This window comes from Sardina pilchardus, chromosome 21 (assembly GCF_963854185.1).
Source record: "Sardina pilchardus chromosome 21, fSarPil1.1, whole genome shotgun sequence".
Taxonomy (NCBI): Eukaryota; Metazoa; Chordata; class Actinopteri; order Clupeiformes; family Clupeidae; genus Sardina; species Sardina pilchardus.
The window spans coordinates 12,991,970-13,014,740 of record NC_085014.1 but is presented as its reverse complement, the minus strand read 5'-3'; the positions used below and the strand labels follow the sequence as shown (position 1 = coordinate 13,014,740).

The 22,771-nt window shown below is 42.5% G+C and overlaps 1 protein-coding gene across 1 annotated transcript; it reads left to right on the top strand.

Moving 5' to 3' along the window:
• The first annotated feature begins 7,464 nt into the window (after positions 1–7,464).
• Positions 7,465–9,667, top strand: LOC134068834 (homeobox protein MSX-2-like). Its single transcript, XM_062524615.1, has 2 exons — positions 7,465–7,911; positions 8,377–9,667. Exons 1-2 carry the CDS (start codon positions 7,578–7,580, stop codon positions 8,802–8,804), a joined length of 762 nt encoding a protein of 253 aa, XP_062380599.1. The 5' UTR covers positions 7,465–7,577; the 3' UTR covers positions 8,805–9,667.
• The last annotated feature ends 13,104 nt before the right edge of the window (positions 9,668–22,771 follow it).

The following is a 22,771-nucleotide window of genomic DNA, read 5'->3' as shown; positions in this document are numbered from 1 at the left end:
AGCGCCTTCATTAAAGCCTACAAAAACCAATCAGTGAAATTCATTACTATGGTTTCACGGTCACCCGGAGCTTGTAAGAGAAGGTTAGTGTATTTTATTGCGTCAGCGTCATGAGAAAAGACCCGTTAAATCACATCGTAAGACATAAGCAAGAAGAAGGAAAAAAACTTGAGTGAGGGAGAGAAGAGATCCCAGTACTGATGAGAAAACTGCAGTTCTCCACTAACATGACTCTAAAGCGCAACCATCAGGATGCCAGCAGTGAATTAAGCTGTAATTATTTTCGCCACCAGGCTCATTTGAGCGTCATGTGTTGAAACATGCGAGGCAAATAGAGCCACACCTTGCCCTTAATTGTGGTAATACAACCCCAGAGCCACAAGCTAGTCGCGCTCAATGTATAATGGTGTTTAGAGAAACAGGAAAAACACAAACTGCAATTACCTTTCTTGGGAACGAGAATAGACAGCAAATTAGGGACCACACTGCGTCAATATACACATTCTTCCATGAAAGCAACCACCAGAGCATTAGGCAGATCCCATGATGGAAACCGTAAGGGAACTCCAGAGCGAGGGAGGGCTGGGAGGGGAGCTGACTCAATGTTTCTTTACTAATTTTTGTTGTTTGAACAATAATGATTCGTAACGTTTGTCCTTTTTTTTTTTTTTTTTTAGATAGTTTTGAATTATGATCTTTCCTCAAAATTGACATGTGAACAATGATTAGTTGTTGCACATTGCAACCTAGAACAAGACGTCCTGCGCTGCTTTGACCTTTGATGATGTGCCCTAAAAACAGTAGCGTGAGGACCAAGTACAGCCCACAACAACCTTTTATTATTAACATATTATTAGATGAAGCTAGAGCGAGATCGAGCTTCTTGGTGTATAGTGATATACATTATATATTTATTTATTTACTTATTTATTGTTATTGTTATATATATATATATGTATATATACACACACAGTATATCGTTTGTATTAGTGTCTATCAGTATGACTTATATCAGATAGCTGCAGGCTTTCTGAATAATAACAGCTTAGCGCAAGGCGCTGTCACCCAGTGATCAAGATCAATGACCGAAGAAGTGTCTCGGTTAATGGCCAGAAGCCTCCTGAAGCACTGATATCTTTGACAAATCTTGTGTGAAATCTCAGATGTCATGCGTTGCTGTTATAAATCAGTGACAGGAGGCTGTCCCCTCTTAAGACCCGAGTTGAGATGTAGCCGGCTGATACTGTACGTGAGGCTCATGTTCAGGTCTGTAACAGACAGCAGAAACTCCTACTGCCCTAGACGGGCACTTCTAGCATGCAAAGTGGAACCCAGTGTCTTTTCCCCATTCTCTTTCTCTCTCTCTCTCTCTCTCTCTCTCTCTCTCTCTCTCTCTCTCTCTCTCTCTCTCTCTCTCTCTCTCTCACCTACAGTATGCTTACATTCTCTTGTTGCTTTATCTCTGTTGGTTCCTCATTATTGTTCTTTCTTGTCGCTTCTAGTGAGTATTGCGGTGTAAACAGCCTTTTGGCTTTGGCCTACAGTACCTTAGTTTGCTTCTCTTTCTCTCTCTCTCTCTCTCTCTCTCTCTCTCTCTCTCTCTCCCCCTCCCAGTAGTGGAGGCGGTCCCTCCTTCAGAGTGCAGGCAGGTATAATTGCACCCTGCCCGCAAGGTATAGCTGCAGCAGTGTCGGGCCTTCAATTGAGGCGCCATGAGTTGCACAAGCACTGATGAGACCATGATAAGCGTCCTAACCCCCCCCCCCCCCCACCCACCCACACACACACCCTACAGCCAAGAGGCAGAGAGGCCCGCCGACTCCACCAGGGCCCAGGCCAAGCCCTCCGTGAGAGAGAGGGGACCGTCTGCTTTCATGTGCCGCCTGCCGCTGTGTCAGAGAAACGGATCCCACAGCAGCACGCGCACTCTCAGCACTTTTGCACGTCCACTTCTCATTGCCCTGTCACCTAGAGTAGCCGTCTGTATCTCTCTCTCTCTCTCTCTCTCTCTCTCTCTCTCTCTCTGTCTCGTTACCAAGCGCTCGGTCGTTGTGCTTACGGAATGCCTCTCCTGTGTACGTTTCTCGGGAGATAGACGTCGAATGTGGGAAACTGAGCTGTCATTAAACTGACTGTCAGCGGGTACACAGGGTTAAGTGATGTTGCACTGTTTGTTTGGGGAGGGAGGGAGGGAGCGGCGCTGCTCCCGATAGTGTAATCGGCTCTTCAAAGTGATGTTGTCTGTGTGTATCTAATGTGTTGTCTCTGATGATTTGAATGGGGCATAATGGTCTGCTTACATTTCACTGTAGCCTGACGGGAGAAGAAATTAGCTGTTGCCAAGGGCGTCGGACAGCTATGAACATCAAGGATTCACAACTGGAAAATGTAACCCCTGGTTTGAGGAGTTTCAGGCATTTTTGAGACGGCATAAAAGTACGTTTTAATGCTGGATATTTACACAAAGCATTTTGTCTCTCAAATGTATGTCGTGTGACTTGGGCTGGGTCGTGCTGGAACGGCAAATTAGACAGTCTTCCTAAACAGAACCAACAACACATGCCCATTACATGTAGACGGAACTGGAAGATTTGCGGTGTGCCTGTGATTGAACTATAAACGTTTAATCAACCAGGGCCCCTGTAGGATTGTTTGTGTTTGGTTTCATGCATTATGAGTGAACTGGGTGAGATTAATGAGAGTGCTTAAAAATTAGAAGCACTAACAAGATCCATCAACTAACCATAAAGCAAACTGTAAAAAAACGAAACAGTAAACATGCTCCAAAAAGTTCCAAATCTTGAGAAACAGCCTCTGACCGCTTGAAACTCACCAAAAGATAATTACACTTAAATTGCATTCATTCCCCTATTATGCTCTTTCTGAAAGCCTATTTGCTGGGCTCTAGGGCAAGCGTCTTAGGACATATAGTGCGTTTAAATAAACACAGAGGCCTTACGGTTTACATTACACTCCATTATCCTAAGTTTTCTCCAAACAGAGTAATTGTTTTGATATACTTAGTGGTATTCCTATTTTCAAATCCTTAAATTGAAATGAGGTCTGATTTTGTTTACAATTTCGGGTCTCTCCTCCCTGTTTTCTTGCCCAGAGCCTTTGTTTAATTTGACTGTCTGTGGCAGCAGAGGAAACAGTGGAAAAACAAATCCGGTCAAAAAGAAATGAGTCCCAAGAGACTTAGCTCCCCAGGACCTATGGAAAGTGGATGCAATCAGGGCAATTTATTTCAATTAGCCATCAGCAACATGCCATCCTTCTTTGTGCTGTTATTCCAGTGAATGCTGCTGTTATTCGATGTTCAGTGTTGTTGAATGCTCGCTTGTGACTTATAAGCACAGAAGTTATAGGTTTAGTTTCATTCACCTCTCTCTCGCTCGCTCTCTCTCTCTCTCTCTCCCTCTCTCTTACTCACTCACTCACGGTCAGTCAGTCACACACACACACACACACACACACACACACACACACACACACAGAGAGAGAGAGAGAGAGAGAGAGAGAGAGAGAGATCACAGTAGTGCATGCATCTATTAGCATATTGGTCTAGGACTGTGAGTTAAGTAGGAACAGCCACACCATGTTTATGGTGCTTGGCTAAGGAAGTATATGTCTACTTGCAGTCTTTTAATTGGATATGTCTCTCAAAGCATCCATGTATCTATATTGATCCAAAAAGTAGCTTAGCTGTCTGTTCGGTCTGCTGATCGTGCTTATGAAAACAAATCTGCTACCCAGTTTATTTAGTTTTTTTGTGTTGAGGATTCCCAGTTGATATGCGGCTATTTGGAGCTAATATGACATTTTTGACATTGCCAAATGAGAAAGCAAACAGACAGGTCTTTAGAGCCCAGTAGTGCTTGAGTAAGACAGATGCTCTTTGGAGGTGCTGTGAGCCTAATTCAATGAAACACAGATCTGGGAAGGTGTCCGCTTGATAATCCCAGTGAAATGCTCTGGAAGGCTGCTCTCTTGGTGACGTTTTTTTTTTTTTTTGCGCTGAGTTTGCTTTGTTAGTGATTTTGTTTTTGACAGTAAATAGGCTTGGTTGTTGATTGGCCACTGTATAAATTCTCTAGCTATAGCACTAGAAATTGAACATATCCCCTGTGTTTGTATATTTGAAATCACTAGTGTTACTGGTGGATACTTGTGGTGGGATTAAGCCAGTGATTCTCAAAGTATGGCAACGAACCAAAATGCAAAAACAACAACAACAACAACAACAACAATATTTTACATTAGACCTTCTGTACCATTTTGCCAAGTTGATCAAGTCAAGGGTCAGGTGGGGCTGGAAAATTCCTCAGCAATGACAGAAAATTTGAGGACCACTAGCTGGGTTAAGCTGATTTTGTCAATATTGTCTTTATGTTAGTCTATTTGTTTATGTTCATCATGATTAAGTACAATATTATATTATATATATTATATTATACTATATTATATTATACTAATTATTATATATATATATATTATATCTGCATATGTACACTGTCTCCACAGTGCTAAAGTCTGTCAATATTAAATGACTGTTGTGACATGCTTGGCAGAAAACATTTTGTGACTCTGACTTTATGGACGTACTGTAGTATTGTGACATTTTTTCAGAAGGACTCAAACGTTGGAACAAACCACCTACAAATGTTCACATACTGTACCGGTGTTCATAGTGCAACTAAATCACACACCACGCTACACTGAACAAGCAGAACCTGTGCACTTAGCTCAAAGTTAAAAAAAAAAAAAGAAATGTAATTTTTCCCCTTTTGCCCTAAACCCTATGGCGACCCTTCAAGATTTATTGGAAAAAGATTGTAGGCTCTGTTGACATTCTAATATTGCACTCAGTGGCAGAGACTGCTTTTGCTGAACCCAAGGTCACTGTCATTCCTTCCTTGGCTGTTACAGCCTGACTACTGAGTCACTCAAGAGGGATGGGTAATTGCTGGGCAGGTAACTCATTTTGGCCTCTCATTTATCAAAGGCACAATCTGAATCTCTATCCCCACTCTCTAATTTATTTTTCCACTTCTCTTGATTATTGCCTCTTAGTCCTTTAGGAAATGGTGTTTTGCGAAGGGCTGTGACTTCAGGACCAGGTGCGGAAAATATAGTGCCGTTGCTGCCTAATCAAATGCTGGCAAAAAAAAACAATTGCAATCTGTTATTTCCAACTGTGCTGGCAAAATATGTTTGATATCTTACCAGCATTAGGTGCAATAACAATGTTATGTTGCTGGGACAGTGCGTTGCCTAATGATTAGTATGTTGTCTGTGGCATTCTTAGGGGCTTATTGCTTGACTCACTTCGGAGATGGAGTGTAGGCAGAGGTCAAGACTGTCTTCGTGGCTGTATTCAAGACAGTCCAGAGGCTCAACTTAAAGTAAAAGTAAAGTAAAGTAAAACATCAAAAGTTTCAGGAGGCTGTCAAAAATGTCAGCCTCCTGAATATTCTCTGTATCTTGAAATGCACTCTGTATCTTGAAATGCAAAAATCTAAAAGCGAAACAGAAATATAAATAGTGTTACAACAATGTCAAGCTGAGGCTGTTACTGCCTGTGAAATGCCATTTAAGAGTGACAACCATTATAGGAATGCAGGTATCTTTCCATGACCGACAAGGCCATGTCTAATAAACTTTGTTTTCATACCTTAATTACATTTTTAGCTAATTATCTCCTCTAATCAAGTTAATTAAATGCCAATAAAAGTTTATTTGTCCACCCCCTCAGAGGTTGAACATATTTGTTCTGATTTTTAACCCCACTCCTGCCCACAAATCACTGCCTTTGCTGTGGGAAACCATGAAAGGGAGTGAAAAATCTGCTCCTTAATTGATTTGCAAGCATTTACACGAAAAGTCAAGCTGTGAACACAGTGATTCATAAAGCTTAATGAACCCATAAGCTGGGCCCCTCGACATGACTCTAAACCTGTCAAGATCACAGAGCAGGCTGCACTGCCAGCCCTGTAATAAGAGAGTAGCAGCATAGACAGCATGGAGGCATTTAAGTGTTACTTTTAACTGAAGTGATTGAGCCTACTGGGCTTGTGTTGCCGGTGGCGGCCTTCTGGTGGAATCGGATTGTTGACAGCGCCGTGCTACAGTATGACACTTTGTGTTGAAAAGGAGACCCTCGACGAATGTGGTTTTTAGTAGGTCTAGATGCCAGAGCTGGTTGTCTTCATTCCATAGAAATGTGTGGTAGGAGCAGCCAGGCTTCACCCAGTTTCTTATTCTTTTTTCAGAGCGCTTGGCCAAACGTATACGTAACATCAAAGAAAAAGGCCGCACTTTGCATACAAAAGTGATTATTGCACAGACGCGTTTCGGCTTATAGCGCCTTCCTCGGTGTGCTCGAATGACGGCACAATCTGATAATGGTATGGAATAAATCTTTGGAGTAAATGTTCCAGTATAGCCTACTGCAAAAACATAAAGGATGATTTGTCTATGGGTTTATTTGGTTCTATGTGATGCACACAATTGGAGCAATAAACTCCAAAAGATTCAAACCAACCTAACTCTGAAAACAATTGCTCATATCTGTCAAGTGATACACCTTCACATACGCAATGTCACTGAGCGTGAACTATACGAGATCACGTGACCATGGAGCAGAAGTTTTGTTGAAATGATAGGCTCGTGCTAATCAGACTGGGCGCCATGCACCTCAGGAAGGTAGCAATTTTCCGTCATTACCGTTAAATCCCGCTTAAAAGAACCGGATTCCTAAGGCCTAATTACAAGGTGTTAATAATAACAATATAATGACAGTAATTTTCATGCTAGCCCAAAACCTTAATCCAACCCCAAGTGCCTCTCAAAGCTCTCTGGGAGGACAGGATGGGCCTGTTCAGGTAGATCCGGTTTCTTCTGTATGACTAATCAGAGCTAGAGTGTTTTTCTCACGATTATTTCATAAAATGATTTCGTAATTTCAAATGTGTTGAATTGATCCTTTTTACTTACCCAAGACAGAGGCGTAGGCTATTATCTATGCTCTCGATACCTTTCCTCCGCGCAAAACGCGCAGACCCCGACTGTCATTTAAATCCAAAATCTTTTGTATTATTAGGCTATTATTATTTATTGTGACAGAAAACAACAACAACAACCAGACTGGATCCTGTCTTTCAAGAGTCTGATGTGATTCTATTTTGATCAAATCTTTCACCAAATTTATTGAAGACAAACTTTTTAATTGATGTTAGAAACATTCTCCTCTTCAGGCAATTAGCTGCAAATTACCCGCCTTCTTGTTTACATGGGACAAGTACTCGAGGGCATCCACCGCGCCATCCCGCCTCACCCTTGTCCTCAGACTCAAAGCCAATGAGACGGCCTCCTCCTCAACTATTTTTGGCTGAGCAGCGATTGGCTGAAAGTTTGTATAGATCAAAACGATTTCCCATGTTAGAGTTCCAGTTTGGAGAGACGGGCAGGAGTTGCCTTCAGAGAAGTTAAACCTACGTGCCTTTTTGTTTTCAAGTTCAATGTTCGGAAGATAGCCATTGCAAATCTGTGTGGTGAGTTTGAAGAAAACAAGAGACATGGATACCGGCGACTTAAGAGAGACATTTTCCTCAGATGAAGAAGCTACCTCACGGGCATCACCAAAGGACCAGAAAACATCCGTATCAAGCTTACCTTTTAGCGTGGAAGCGCTGATGTCCGATAGAGGAACGCGAAGCTACCTGGCGCAACAAAATAAAGGAGTGTCGTGTTTAACGAGAAGGGACAATCCTTTCGCAATTTTTAGAGACACGGTGGGCTCTGAAGACCTAACCAAGCACTTCATTCCGTCTTCGCCCGTGAAGTCCGAAACATCAGACCACGACGATGCCCCGTCTTGGGCCGCGAGATCCAGATTATCATCACCTCCTAGTAAGTGACCTACTGTATATATAACGTTAGTTTATCTTTTAACAATTCTGAGCACTTACTTTCATTTTCACATTGACAAAACAACTGAGAAGGAAAATAATTTAGGCTACATCAATATGTTTTGGTCACATAAGATGTATAGTTGTGTAAATATATAATTTGATGCTTATAGGCATGAAATAGGCATAGGCTTATTTAAAGTCACCATAATCTTTATATATTATGAATAGTCTATCCATTAAACCTTAAATATAATATAGAACATATAAAGCTTTTCACATCAATTACATTCTAGATTATACTTACCAGATGAAATATAGCTTTTCAAACCACATACTGTATATCACTTTTATTGAAGTTGTTGAGAGTTTGTTGAAGAGCAAATGAAATGATAAGGAATGAGCTGAAAATGTGTAATCTTGCAAACACTCCAGATATGTGACTTTATGAAATGTTCTGTCACAGGACAGCTGAGCCCTGCCACTTGCTCGCTGCGAAAGCACAAGACGAACCGCAAGCCGCGCACCCCCTTCACCACCACCCAACTGCTGGCTCTGGAGAGGAAGTTCCGTCAGAAGCAGTACCTGTCCATCGCCGAGCGGGCCGAGTTCTCCAGCTCGCTCAGCCTGACCGAGACCCAGGTGAAGATCTGGTTCCAGAACCGGCGGGCCAAGGCCAAGAGACTGCAGGAGGCCGAGCTGGAGAAGCTCAAGATGGCCTCCAAGCCCATGCTGCACCCGAGCCTGACTCTGCCGTTCCCCCTCGCGTCCCAGTTCCAGGCGTCGGGCTCCCTCTACGGACAGACTTACCCTTTCCGTCGACACGTGCTCCCCTTGCCCCCCATGGGTCTCTATGGAAGCCCAATGGGATACAGTGTCTATCATCTGTCCTGAGTACCCCGACTCCTCAGCACCCCCGAGAGATGCTTTCATGATAGAGTCAGCAGAGATGTTAATCACCCCACTCTTCTCCATAGGCCGTTTGCAGATCGAGCGCATGTATGCAACAACATTGCACCTTACAGTGACAGTCTACACAGCATACAGAACCACAAGGACTATGATGATTAGTTCTGCTTTCAAGTACTTATAGTATATATTTTGGTGTAGTCTGGCTATGTCTGATTCAGCACCCATTCAACCAGATGAGTGCTGTGTGGATGTAGATTTATGGGGCGAAAAAAAGAAAAGTAGTTTGATGTTGTCACTGAGCAGTGCTGTAGAAATGTATTATTTTTCACCTAAAGCATTCAGCATGTCAGTAAAAAAAAAAAATACAAAATAAATCGAAAGATTTATGGATATGAAAAAGAGGGCTCTCATCTTGGTGAGAGAGTATACAATGTTGGAAATGTGTTTTAGTTCTTATTGCAAGATTGCACTCTAGACATGCTGATGCGAATATAAAGCAATTGGAAAAGTGGAATGGAATTTTTTTTATGTCCTTTGAAAGGGCCTGTGTTAGAGTTTTATTTCTTCTTTTCTTGAATACTGTATATGCTCTTATCCTTTCACAGTACTATTAAACATATTTATATAGAGGAGTTGTACGATAAGATGAATGCTATATTGAGTTTATATTGAATTTATGTAAATAAATGATCAACCATGTGGTGATTTACTAAATGTTCTCTTGACTTGCATTCAGCTAAGATATCTTGAGAATGTGGTTCTCTGTTTCAGTGCTAAAGTCCAAAGCAACATTAACGGTACAGTTATATTAAAAAAATAAAATATATGTTGACACCATGGATAAACATGGATTAATGGCTTCCTTTTGATCTGTAGATGTGGAGATTCAGTCAACACAACTGAATGCAATGAAGTGCAGCAGTGCATCAGGACCATAATTAAAACACCGGTATGGAATGTTGAACACCTCCAACAGCTGGTTTGGCACAGATAAAAGCTTGCCATGTTAATTAGTGTCTTTTGGAAATATTGGTTATGACTTTCTTACATACTCACTGTGGTCCTCCCCAGTCTACCAATGCATGCTATAGCTTTGGGGGCAACAGGTGTGTTGTTGGCTTGTACTTCATTCGACCACACACCAAAACTGATTTTTTTTGATGATACCAGAACTAGTTGCCTTTAAAATAAAATACCCTAGGAAGTTGTGAATTGTTGCATGGTATTGAAACAGTTGCATAGGCTACTGGTACAACAATTGTTTGTTAGTGAGTACATTACACGAAAAAAAAGTAAATGTGTGTCGGCCGTGTACTGTAGGTTACTTGTGCTGATTCAATTGCTTTCACTGGACATGCTTTGCTTGGTTTGATAAGGTGTGATATTTGAGGAAGCCGAACAAAAAAGGGAGCGTTTAAGGTAGGAAATCGACTCGCTTGTCGTGCAAGGAGCCTTTTTAATTCTTTTTAAATTGAGCCAGCGAGAAAGCGGGCCTTCGAGCAGTCAAGCAGCTAATCTTTGTAAATGTTCAGTTTGACCTGGGCAGCTTTTCTTTTCAAGCCGGTGGTCTTTTGGAGAAATTAATTAAGCAATGTCATTATATGACGTGCTGGTCGGTTGGGGCAGCCACCGTGTTGCCTAGACCCCTCTTAATCTCCACCATGTGCTTGACCTGAAGAATGCCATTACCTGTTAATTTTCCGAAGCGGGCTAAATCCACCTTTAATGGTAAATAATTTACAATAGATTTATGGTCTTTCCAGATGAAACAGGCACCCATTAAAAAGGCTCTAATCCCGAGGGTGTGTAAGTACGCTTTTAAGACCTAAACCCCCCACAGACAAAATGTACTCGCTACAGTCCCTACAAGAACTTATTTCTCCCCTTTGGTCATGCAGTGTCACTGTTCCAGTTTTTCACAGAGCCTTTCTTTGAAAAGGTTCTCGATCATTAGCAGAAAAAAAACAATGCAGAACAATGATAATATTTGTCGAAGGCCTTGGCCTGAAGGACTTCTTCAGAGTGTTAACAGACGCCAAGTGTGCGCTCTGAAACTTCTCGAAATGCCAGGCTCCATGTCAACCCAAACTCTTCTTAATTGTCCTTAGCATCCAATTTTAACTCCACCACTGTGAAATTGTATGTGTGTGTGTGTGTGTGTGTGAATGTGTGTGATTGTGTGTGTGTGCGCGGCACTTGGCGATAAGGCGCACAGAGCATTATATGATTGGGTTCACCTTCTTTTACTCACTTAGCTGTGTCTGTAGCTGGCCGAGTCCTCTTGGCTCCGTGTCCTGTGGAACGCTCGTTACAATTAGCGATTATTTCACAGCCCATTTCCGTGGCCTTTGTTTTGAAAACAGGCCCGGGCATTAGCGCGATAGCAAATCTTTTGGAGATTTGAAATTACCTCCTGGCCCTAGAGGAGTTGCCCCCCCCCCCCCCCCTCTCTCGCTCCTTTGGTCTGGTCCCCACAGGAGGCCCTTTTCATGGCGAAAAAAGCCTTTTATATGCAGTGAGCACTATTGTGTTTGAGTGCGGCTCACTGGGGAGGTCTGGAAAAGTGATATGATTTGTTCTACAATAATCCAGAGTTGACAAACACACACACGCGTGTTTGTGCGTATACACAAGCACACACACAATACATTCACGTACATGAATGCTCAAGCAAAGTAAACTAGCAAATGCACCCACCCACACACACACACACACACCAGATTCACATTCCTTGAAATACACGAGTACACAAGCAAATTCTCACACAGACACACACTCACACAATACATTCACATTCTTTGAAATACACTAATACATAAGCAAATGTGCGCGCACACACACGCACACACACACACAGAGACTACCTTTACATACCAGTACGTAAAATATATCAACAAATGCACACGCACGCACACACTCACACACTCTCACACACACACACACACACACACACACACTAGGGTTGGGCGATGTCCCCTTAATTGGCATATCGATGTGTACAGTAAAACATCACGATGGACGATGATATCGTCGTCGGGGGGGGGGGGGGGGGGGGTTGTAAATAAATATATTATATTATACAGTGAAAGACGTAGGCTATAGCTTCTGATAACGATAAAGAAATAAATGGTTTATTTTAACACGGTGGAGAATGACGCATTCGGCGCTTCAGTGTTGTAGCCTCGCAAGAAATTAGAGCTAGAATGTCCTAGTCGTAACAATAATAATTCATTTGCACTATTTCATTCTTAAACATTATTAGGCTACATGTTTTGCGTTCAATGTAGGCTACACTGCGAGACATGTAGCCTAGCCTAAAAAAGACAATAACACATTCACGTTGCAAGGAGGACTTATTTGAACAAGACGGTCTCAGACTAATATGTTTTTTAATTTTGCACTGTTTGGCTGACAGCCTCTTAAGCACCCTACATGTGCATCAGTTCTAGGCTCAATTTCATTTCCAAGGAAAAGTTTTTATTTTTTAATATTTTAGCTTAGTCTGCAGTAGAAATAAGTGGGGGCGTGGCATCACGATGGTTGCTTTCCATCGTGATGTCTGTCAACCATCACGATGGACGATGGACGATGATATCGTCCATCGGCACAACCCTAACACACACACACACACACACACACACACACACACACACACACACACACATACACTCACACACAACAACATGCACAAGTCAAAGGACAGTTTTCATCCACAGCTCAGCATCGTGTGCTCTTTTTGCCATCTCTTATGGCGAGCTGTAGTACTCATACAGTGCCACTAGATGTCACCATCTGCTCATTTACTCTAAAGTTAGGAGGTAGAGATCAGGAGGGAAGGGAGGATTAATCTTTCCTGACAGCACAGACGGGTGAGTGAACCAGTGGAGGCAAGTGGAAATATTTAGATGGAGCTATGAAGATGCCATGTAGAGTTACTATGATTGATGCACTTTTCTCTAATGCAGGTCAGAGTGCTTCAACTTAAGCAGCTTCTGGGTACACGGAGACACAAACACAAGGGACAGAAAGCGCATAAACAAATATTAAAAATGTTAAGAGAGCTATTACAGTTTTTTTCGATTGCTTTGACCTGGTTGAAGAAACTGGTGACCTCTCAGTCTTTATCATCACTCTCTCAGCAGACCAAAAGACACCTCTTGCAAATGAGTTAACCCATTGTCATTGTTTTGACACACTTCCCGCACCCTTTTGCAAATCAGTTAACGCAGATGTCATTCAATCAGTCCAAACTCCATTGCTTTAGCTGTGGTAACCAAACAGAAACTATATGCTCCATCTCTTAGAAACGTCTTGCCCAGTATGAAATCACTGAAGCACCTGTTTGACACTGCTTCACAAAACTTTTCAATTTGCAATCAGTCTGCAGGCTTAAAAGGTGCCATGTTGTGTGTTGTAACTTGCAAGCATGGATGATCAAGGCAGATGAGAGTGAGAGTACATAAGAATTGACTAGAAGAGATTTGTTTCTTTACAGTTCTTTTCTTTCTTGTACAGAATTTTTATTTCTATTTTCCTTATGTCTTACACAGTGATGGATTTTACTGGATTTCTTTCTTTCATACTATATATGTGGTTTGTTGGAATATTTCATTTCTTAGCCACAATCTCAAAAAAAAAGAAAAAGAATGAATACTGCATTCAATAAAATTTGAAAAATCATTGTATATGATTCTGGATCTATTTTTTGCAAGAAAGCAAATTGACACTGATATGTAAGCTGCTGACCAGTAATGCAGCACTGATTCACATTGAGAGCTGAATTTTGTATTTTGATGCCCCTTGTCTAATGACTGATTGGAAGCGCTTATGCACTTGTGTGCAAGTTGTGTTGCTTGAGGGCAAAATTTGCTTTTGGTCCATATTTTAAATGTTTTGGAGGAGTTAGAGCTTTTAGCAGGCAAAATGAGTCATTTTGACCATTGGTGCCACTGTTTAGGCCTTTGCGTTAAGAGTTTTGAAACAAGGTTTTTTGAGTCGACTACTGTGTCAAAGCAATCAAAAAAAACTGTAAGAGGTGTTTTTTTTTTTTTTTTTTTTACATTGGTTACTTCCAGTGAAGTTGCACCTTAACATGGAGTCAAAGTAGTTTACATAAAGTGGATGACACACTTTCATGGTACGTTGTATGTGTTCCTCAAATCCTTTTATATAAATCCTTCCTAGACCTTTATGCACATTCCAAATCCATAGTGATTCAGACATGCTCGCAACCAGAGGTCAGTGTGTCTGTGTGTATCTGTGTTTTTGTAAGCGCATGTGCCTGGACTTGTGCTTGTGTGTGTGTGTGTGTGTGTGTGTGTGTGTGTGTGTGTGTGTGTGTGTGTGTGTGTGTGTGTGTGTGTGTGTGTGTGTGTGTGTGTGTGTGTGTGTGTGTGCGGCGCGCGTGCGTGCGTGCGTGTGTGTGTGTGTGTGTCTGTCTATGTGTCTCTGTATGTGTGTGTCCATGCATGGGGATGGGAGGAGGGATTATCTGACTGCAGGAAGTGTGGAAGGGGGGAATGGACCATAATAATTGCTCAGAGAGGAGTGCACAAGTGATTGACAAACCCTACAATGGCTTTGATGGGGGAAGAAGGGGGTGGCAGGGCAGGGGACTAGAGGAGATAGAGAGAGAGAGAGAGAGCAAGAGAGCGAAAGAGAGAAAGAGAGAGAGAGATGTGAGACAGATGCGAGAGAGAGAGAAAGAGAGAGCGAAAGAGATGTGTGTATGAGAGAGAGAGAGAGACAAGAGAGCCGGGGTTGCTGTTGTTGTGCCTGTGCACACCTGCTAACGTAGCCGGTGTCACAGCCATTGGGGTGCCTACTGGAGCGTGTGGCTAAGCCTCGACGATAGGGAGGCTCCCCTCCGGCTTTGGTCTTGTTTTTCTCAGCCCTGGAGCCTGCGAGAGGTAGAGATAACATCGACATGATACCGGAGGGGGCAGACGGAATTTGGGGCAAGAACCTTGAAAGGCGGAATTTTATGACTATGCCTTTCCTTGTTTACCTGGAACGGAGAGTGCACCTGAAAAACCGGGTGAATGTGTCACTGAGAAAATAAACGAATGATGTTTTAGTTTTACCCTGGTATGTCCCTAACCACAACAGTGCGTTTTTCTTTTCTGAATAAATTGGCACCGTGGGACAGTGAGAGCTATCAGTATTTGTGTCAGTGGCCCCATTCCTCCAGACATTGTGAATGTGTTTAGACTTACCTTTTATTTAAAGGCAGTCTGCTTACATTACCCAGCCTACAAAGTTGTTTAGAGTACAGCGCTGTATTGTAAACTGTAGTGCACCACACAATTATTCTCTGTGCTACTTGGCCGGCTCTCTTTGAGCAAGGTGTTGAGAGAGCTGAAATGCCCTGGAGCACTCTCTCACCCAAATAAACAGTCTCGTAAGTAGTATGACAGATAACATGAAACAAGACAGGGGCAAGACCGGCTAGCAGCATTCCTCAGAGTGTATCATAAAACAAGAAAAAAAGAATCATGTTACTGGCCTTATTTTTTTTATTTGTTATTGTTGTTCTCAGAGCTGTCATTATGGAAACTCCCTTCATCTTATCTTCAAAGCGTCGGAACAGGTGCACCTCATAGTAGAGCACCATGAAGGGCACATAGTCGTGTTACGCTTTGCCGTCCTCCAGTGGACGTAGATTCTCTCTCTCTCTCTCTCTCTCTCTCTCTCTCTCTCTCTCTCTCTCTTTCTCTCCCTCTCCCTGTGGGACTGGATGTCCTGCTTTCATAGTACCGTGAAAGAGCCTCTCTCTCTTCATTCTCTCTCTCTCTTTCTCTCCCTGTGGGACTCTATGGATGTCCTGCTTTCATAGTTCATAGTACCGTGAAAGGATAAGAGCCTCTTTCTCTCTCTCTCTCTCTCTCTCTCTCTCTCTCTCTCTCTCTGTCTGTCTCTCAGGAGGGAGACCAATTCATGCCAGTGTTGTCATCTCCAACACGTCTGTGACTAAAGGATTGTTCTCCCCCTAGCCTTTGTCACCTGTGGAGAGGATGAAGGAAGTGGCTGACTCACAAAATATTAACACATTTATTAATCTAGCCAAAGCAGCTTACAGCCCAACTGAGATATTCTTTTATGAGCCATTTTGTGAACACCTGTGGCCTTTGTGATGTCATTAGAAGCTTTCTCTCTCAAGCAGCTCCTTCTGTGGTGCAGGAGCAGTGGACAAAAGAAGGGCACTCTACAACAACAACCAATGTCGGAGGCTTGAAAAAGGCTCACCTCATTTACTAGCAAAGGGCCCTTTCTTACTGTAGATGTGATGCTCTATAGAGACAGTTTGTCTGAGCTTTTCCTCATTGCCTTAGAGTTGCATCTCTAATTGCAAAAGCATAGCACATCAAATGCAAGAGGGAAAGTTTATCCTTCCTCTTCTCATTTTCCTCTCTGTGGGGCTTTCCCGGAATTTGAATTACACAAACAATCTTTTCTCATTAAGTAACAGTGTGCTTCCCGCGGCAAAATTAGACTTTCTCGGTTGCCAGTGGTGAATTCACATGCTCATCCTGGAACTTTGCGTATTTGTGTGGAATGGTTTCCCATACCACCTCAGGCAATTTTATGTGAGTATTTCAGGAATGTAACCAATTCAATATCCAATTTATCCAATATATTCCCAGAAGGTGGGATCCTAGGGTAAGGTTGTTGATATCAGCTGCCAAACGTCTCCTGTCTTCTGTACTCCTGAAGCAAAGTATTGGCTACGAGAGTGTTTGGCTCATTTCGAGCCACTTGGTTTGCTGCCAGTTTGCTCTCTGACCAAACAGTGGACTATAATAACACACATCCGCTTCAAACCAGTTTCTTTAAAAAGAAAAAAAATGCAATGTAAAGCATTTGCATATAGTTTTCCCCCAGCATAGCATTACATCACACTCTCCTGACACATCCCCAAAACTAGGAATACTCACGCAATGATGTACACTACCCATAACCTCAGAATTATCACTGCAGTGATGCCACAGTTTCATCATATCAATGAATTATCCGATTTGATTTATTGGTTTAACTCGAATGTATTTCTATGAGCCCCTATAGCTGAGCAGACGTTAGCATTAGCAAGGCTAGCGCCGTTAAAGTCCCTGTGTTGAACGGCTCTCTCTGTTTCCCCGGCCTGTGCGCGTGTGTGTGTGCGCGTGTTTGTGTCTCCCTCCTATCGTGAGTGTGTGCACATAGCAGCCAATTAATAAAATCAAAATTGTTGCATTACCCTTTTGCTGCTGCAGTAGGCTAACAGTCGTGGACTGACGTTATTGCATTTCATCGTTGTAAATAATCCTCTTGTCATAGGCCGTGAGAGGAATGTCTTAGAAACAATGTAGGCCTAGGTATAACGCAGGCATAACACTTAATTAAAAACCCGAATTCTTGCTTTTTAAAAATTGCTGCTAGTTGCAAACAACCAGTCGTGGTTTCAACGTGGAAACAACCGTGTTTTCAACGTGGAAATAGCTCTTGTCATAGGGGGGAATCCTTGTCTTACAAACAAATGCAGGTGTAAGGTAGGGTTACACTTAGTAAAACCCAATTGTTGTGTTATTGAAAAAAAAAAAAAAATCGAACACTGACAAACCAATCAGTTCGCGTTTATGGAAATGTGACGAAATGAGGCATAGCCTACTTTGGCGGACGCAAGCGTGTGACCACAGCGTTAGTAAAACCTAATTGTTGCGTTATTGAAAAACGCTACTAGTTGCAAACAACCAGTCGTGGCGTCAACGTTAAAGTAACCGGGTAATCAACGTCGCAGTTCAACCTTCAACACCGTCAACTAATGTCAACCAATGTCAACGTTGATTCAACGTGTGCGTGCTAGCTGGGAAGGCACTAACAACATCAAGGTCACGAACATGAAAGGTTAAAAGGTCTACTCAATGACTGAAATGTAAAACTGTAAGCTGTGAAAGAAGGATCTGGCTTTTATTGCTAGAGGTATAATGCAGGCAGCATAGCATTTGTTCATTTTACCCACAGGCTTTGGTTGATGTAAGTAAACACAATGGGTGTGACATTGTTCTCAGCGTGTTCCATTTCTGTCGCGTCGAGGTCACAACCTTTAAAAATGGTGCTTTGGTGCATTGTTTTATTGGGGGGAGGGTGTGTGGGACACCTTTTCAGCTTTCGTTGTAACACATAACAAAGGGATATTGTGTGTCTTGTGTGCAGTATTGATTTCATGACCTGTTTAGGAGTCTGTTTCTGTGTAACTGGGATGAAACTATAGAAGAAGATGAGTGTCTGCTGAGACTGCTACTTTCTTCTGTTGCCACTTCAGGTTTTGGTTAGATGTTTCGAAAAAATCTGGTATGACTGTTAGACCCAGAATATTAACAGCAGAATTGCAGTTTCCACAAAGTGGAGAAGAAATGTGGAAATTGCTTGAAGAATCACTTTGGTGACTGAAACTTTCACTTTCATGCCTGGTGTGTGCCATTTTTTTTCCTTTTCATTGAAAGCTTGATTTCAATGTGACTTGGTGACACCTGGTAAATCCTCGTTTAATGATGGAGTGAGTCACAGAGAGGAGGAGATGACTAGATACACATGAAACTTAAAACGAGAACTTAAAGAATGCGGTTCAGTTCTCACTATTTTTAGAATGTACCATTTCAACACACATGCACACGCAATTTATAATATAACTCTATCTCCCCCACTTTCCCAAATACATCACCTCTCTCTCTCTCTCTCTCACACACACACACACACACACACACACACACACACACACACACACAAATAAACACTCACACAGACACGGGCACTTTGCTCCCTCCTCGTAGCTATTTCTGTCTCGTCTGAGAATGTTAGCTACATCTCCGGCTCCTCATCTTTAGAATGCAGACTCCAGTTGCGTTTCACTGATGTCAGTGGTGTGGACGTTGTTTTGCTGAACGAGCTTGCACTTCAGTGGCTTTTGCTCCCTAGGGCAGCGAATGTTCTCATGAGCCCATGCCCCCCCCCCCCCCCCCCCCCCCCCACACTCACAGTGCAAGGTTGCAAGGTCCCACAGTAGCCAGGAGGTTGTGACCAGCATACATAATGCACAGTCTTTGCAAAGAAAGTAGTACATGCACCAAAAAAAAAAAAAAAAAAAAATGCACTTAAAAATAACACCATTCAAAATGCCCTCACACATTGTTGGAACACCAATGAGCACTCATGAGTAGATACCGTCACACACTGAGAACTGGATGAAGTGTGTATGAGGGAGAGAGAGAGAGAGAGAGAGAGGGAGGAAGAGAAAGAGAGAGAGAGTGTTGATGGGCCTCGGATGGTCAACACAGAGCGTGTCCTCTGCGGAAAAACGCACTCGTCGGAGCCTCCGGGACACAATTCGGTGGCGAGATCGGCCAGCGTGTACCCTTGCCAGACTAAGGGGAGTGCTGAGGTGGAGGCGGCCGCAGCTGCACATGGCGTTTGCGGTGTGTTTATTGCAACAGACGACGATTGCAGGGAAAGGCCCGCCGATTACGGGAAAAGGCTCTGGAAAAGGCTTGTGTGGGTCAGTGTAGTCGAGTCAGTCTTCGTGCCCTGGAGCCAGTGCACACTTTTGGGACTGGGACATGCGTTTTAAGGAGGCAGATGGGAGAGGCGGAGGAGGAGGAGAAGGAGGAGGACTGGAGGGAGGGAGAGGGGAGGGGGCGGTGCGAGAAGAGAGAGGAGTTAGATTGGTTATGTATGTCTTCCAGCAAAGTAATTCCATCTGCTCCAGTGGTGCATTTGGACTTGTGGCCATCTATCCGATGACAATGACTCATATCGGCCCAAAAAATGCCATCTTTCCAAGCAGCCACAAACATCCTGTTTACACAGTCGATTTTTTTTGTTTGTTTTGTTTTTTTTATGTGTGCACGTGGCAGCACACACTCTGCCGGAGAAGAGAAAGAGTCATCAGTCAGTGTGGATTTTAGGCTGCAGTGTGTGTGCAGCTCTGACAGACAGACCATGCAGTCTTTTAAAAACGGAGCTTTTCCCAGTTACCCGTGGAGTGACTGGGCCCTTTTCTGCCTCACATTTCAGCATGTCTCGGGCTGATAAGGAGCCTCAAAGTGGGGAATGGCTCTGTCATGTTCTCAGTGGGAGAGTCGACTTGAAATTGCAAGTGACTGTGTCTTTGGAATCAAATCCAGTTTTTAAAAGGAAGAAGAAAAAAAAAAACACACTCATCTCTCTCATTCTTGATGGGTCTGTGTGTGTGTGTGCCTCACTGTGCATGTTTGTATGTGTGTATTCCTTCAATTGGGATATATGAGACAGCATACGATGTTAGTTATGTTTTGTGGTCTTAGAAATTACAGCCTCGCTGTGTCGACGCCACTAGCACGAAGCAGATGCCATGTTTAACAGGACAGAAACTCTAAGCTGATGTGGCCGTCAAAATATGGTGCTCTCTCCCTTTTCTTCCCTCTTTCTCTATCCTCCTCTTCTCTCTATCTCTCTCTCTGCTTTTATCTCTCCCTCTCTCCCTTCCTCACTCCCTCCCTCCCTCCCTCTCTCTTTCTCTCTATCTCTGCATGTGTGTATCAGTCAGTTGTTACCCACTGAAGCTTGCCATTTAATTAAGTGGAGGCAGAGCAGCATAATTAATAAGCTTTAATTCACAGGGCATCAGACCGGCCCAAGCCAGTCCAGTCCAGGAATGCTGCACAGGTGCTGAGGTGGTACTGAGTCAGAGTGACATATCAGTGTTTGACATACGGATCTGAAATGCACATATACCCAAAGAGTGTATCAAGTAGGCTATGCACAAAGAGTGTATATGGCATACACCAAAAGAGTACTAAAAAATGGAATGTGTGAAAGATGTGATCTACTGTAAATGCGGTATATAATACTGTAAATGTATGTACATGCACACACATACTGTAGAGAACTCACTGGAATTTTGCTCTTATGTTGATAGCACAGTTATACTCTGTTGTCAAGATTAATACCTTATATATTATTACCCTATAAAATAAGTTGTACATAGAGGGTGTGTATGATGACCAATATGCACTTTATGACACCAAAGATCAAGACCTGATCAAAATGCATTGCATTTCACTCTGTCCCTATCATCACAAGGACCTTGTCATATAGCATGCCGTCTTTCTGTAGTATATATAGCCAGACTGGCAATATGACATGTTTAGAGGATGTCCCAGATCTCGCTCAAGCTTGAAGTTTAATTATTAAGTCAATAGATCATATGTGAGCCTCCTCCATGTTGTACGCGGGAGTCCTTTTGAGGACAAATGCACTCTTAGCCTGAGCTGACTGTTCCCGGCACTCTTCAATTCTGAATAAGGGGTTTAAAAATAGATGCTCCAGTCTCAGGGAAATCATTCATGTAATATAAATATAAAGATATATATTTTTTTTTCTTTGATAGTATTCAGGCTTTCAGACCAACTCTGAAAAGTAAAATTGTGTACTATTTGTCACACAAAACAGCAGGATAAAATGTACAGACTATAGTCTTCATCTTTTAAAAAATAGCAAAATTACAAAATTAACCTCATGCTATTCCAAATTAAACTGCATGAAAATATTTTGATATATCTCGAAATTTGCCTCAATGGTCGATACGATCTGTGCTGATAATAACAGAACCCACCACCTAAGGAGAAGCTGTAGTCTAAAGATTTTAAATAATTTCCCCAGGAAAGCCGAAGACAGTGTTGATATATTGTGGTAGGGATATAAGAGATATTAAGATGTAAAATATTCAGTAGTACAAAACTAATCAGAGACTTATGACACTGATGTATTCTGCAGAGGTGAAATGTAGCAAGGGGGTCCTTCAAAGTGACAGCTACCTTAGCTACTGTATAATTTATTACATATGAATGAATGTCTGCCCAACTTTTTGTTGCCAAAATGTGAGGACTCACCTGGACATGTTTTGCATGTAATGATATAGCAGAGAGGGTTAAAGCGGAGCTGATTGAAGGATCTTTGATGATATAGCCTAAATGATAAATGAATGTAGGCCTTCACGACATTGAAGAATAATTGTGCTGACTCTTATGCGGTAGAAAGCTGTACACTATTCAGATCTGCTCTGTCTGAATGGCTGAACAACCGTAGTACTCTATCCTGCACAAATATTTCTGACTTTACTCTGTCTCAACAACTTACAATTTGTCATGACCTTTACAGGTATTCATTTGCCAATCAGTCAAATGACATGCCCAATGGTAAGAGGTTAATGTCAAGGACTTGGCGTTCAACATAGTGCAGAACTGTTGTACTTGGACAGCATACGTTTATCACCCTTCTCCTTGCTCTAATTCCTAGGAGTTTTTTGTTTACTCTTCTCTGGTATTTACAGAGTTGCCAGGTTTCCCGAAGAAGAAGCGCTCTTCCGAAGAAGAAGTCAAATAAAGGCCTTTGCCTTCTTTTCCCTTGGACACTAAGAGTAGCCTTTAGCTCGTCTGGTGTTTTGTTTTTGTTTTGTCTTTTAAACGGATTCAGGAGGTGGTTCCTGATACATCAGCTATGTTGCATAATGACAGATTATTTCGTTTAGAAGCCTGTGGCCTCTCCTCAAATGCAATTATGTTTGCACAGCTTGTGTGTGCGATGACGAGAGAATCGGAGCGCTTCGCGAGGCGGACGTCTGTGCAATTACTCTGGCGCTGATAATCCTTGTGTTTCATGGGCAAAAAAAAAAAACACACACACAGAAAAGAGCAGGGATATAAAACTTCATTGTCTACTAATCCGTGTCTGTGATAACTCAGCCCTAAAACCACTGACACTGTACTGTATATAATAACAGAGCTATGAAAGTGCTCGTTTTAGGGATGAACTGTCTCCTAAGCCTCTATGGCAAGCTTGAATGGTGTTCTGGATATGATCTCCGAAGGCCAGAGGAGATCCAGATGTTGAGTGGTCACGCATGACTCCCCTGAGGCCTTGGCTTGTCCACCCCCCGC

What these genes read in the sequence shown, in the direction of transcription:
- LOC134068834 (XM_062524615.1), top strand. Translation starts at nt 7,578, where the DNA reads ATGGATACCGGCGACTTAAGAGAGACATTTTCCTCAGATGAAGAAGCT. An exon ending in CAGATTATCATCACCTCCTA is followed by an intron (nt 7,912 to 8,376) that starts GTAAGTGACCTA and finishes GTTCTGTCACAG; the next exon opens with GACAGCTGAGCCCTGCCACT.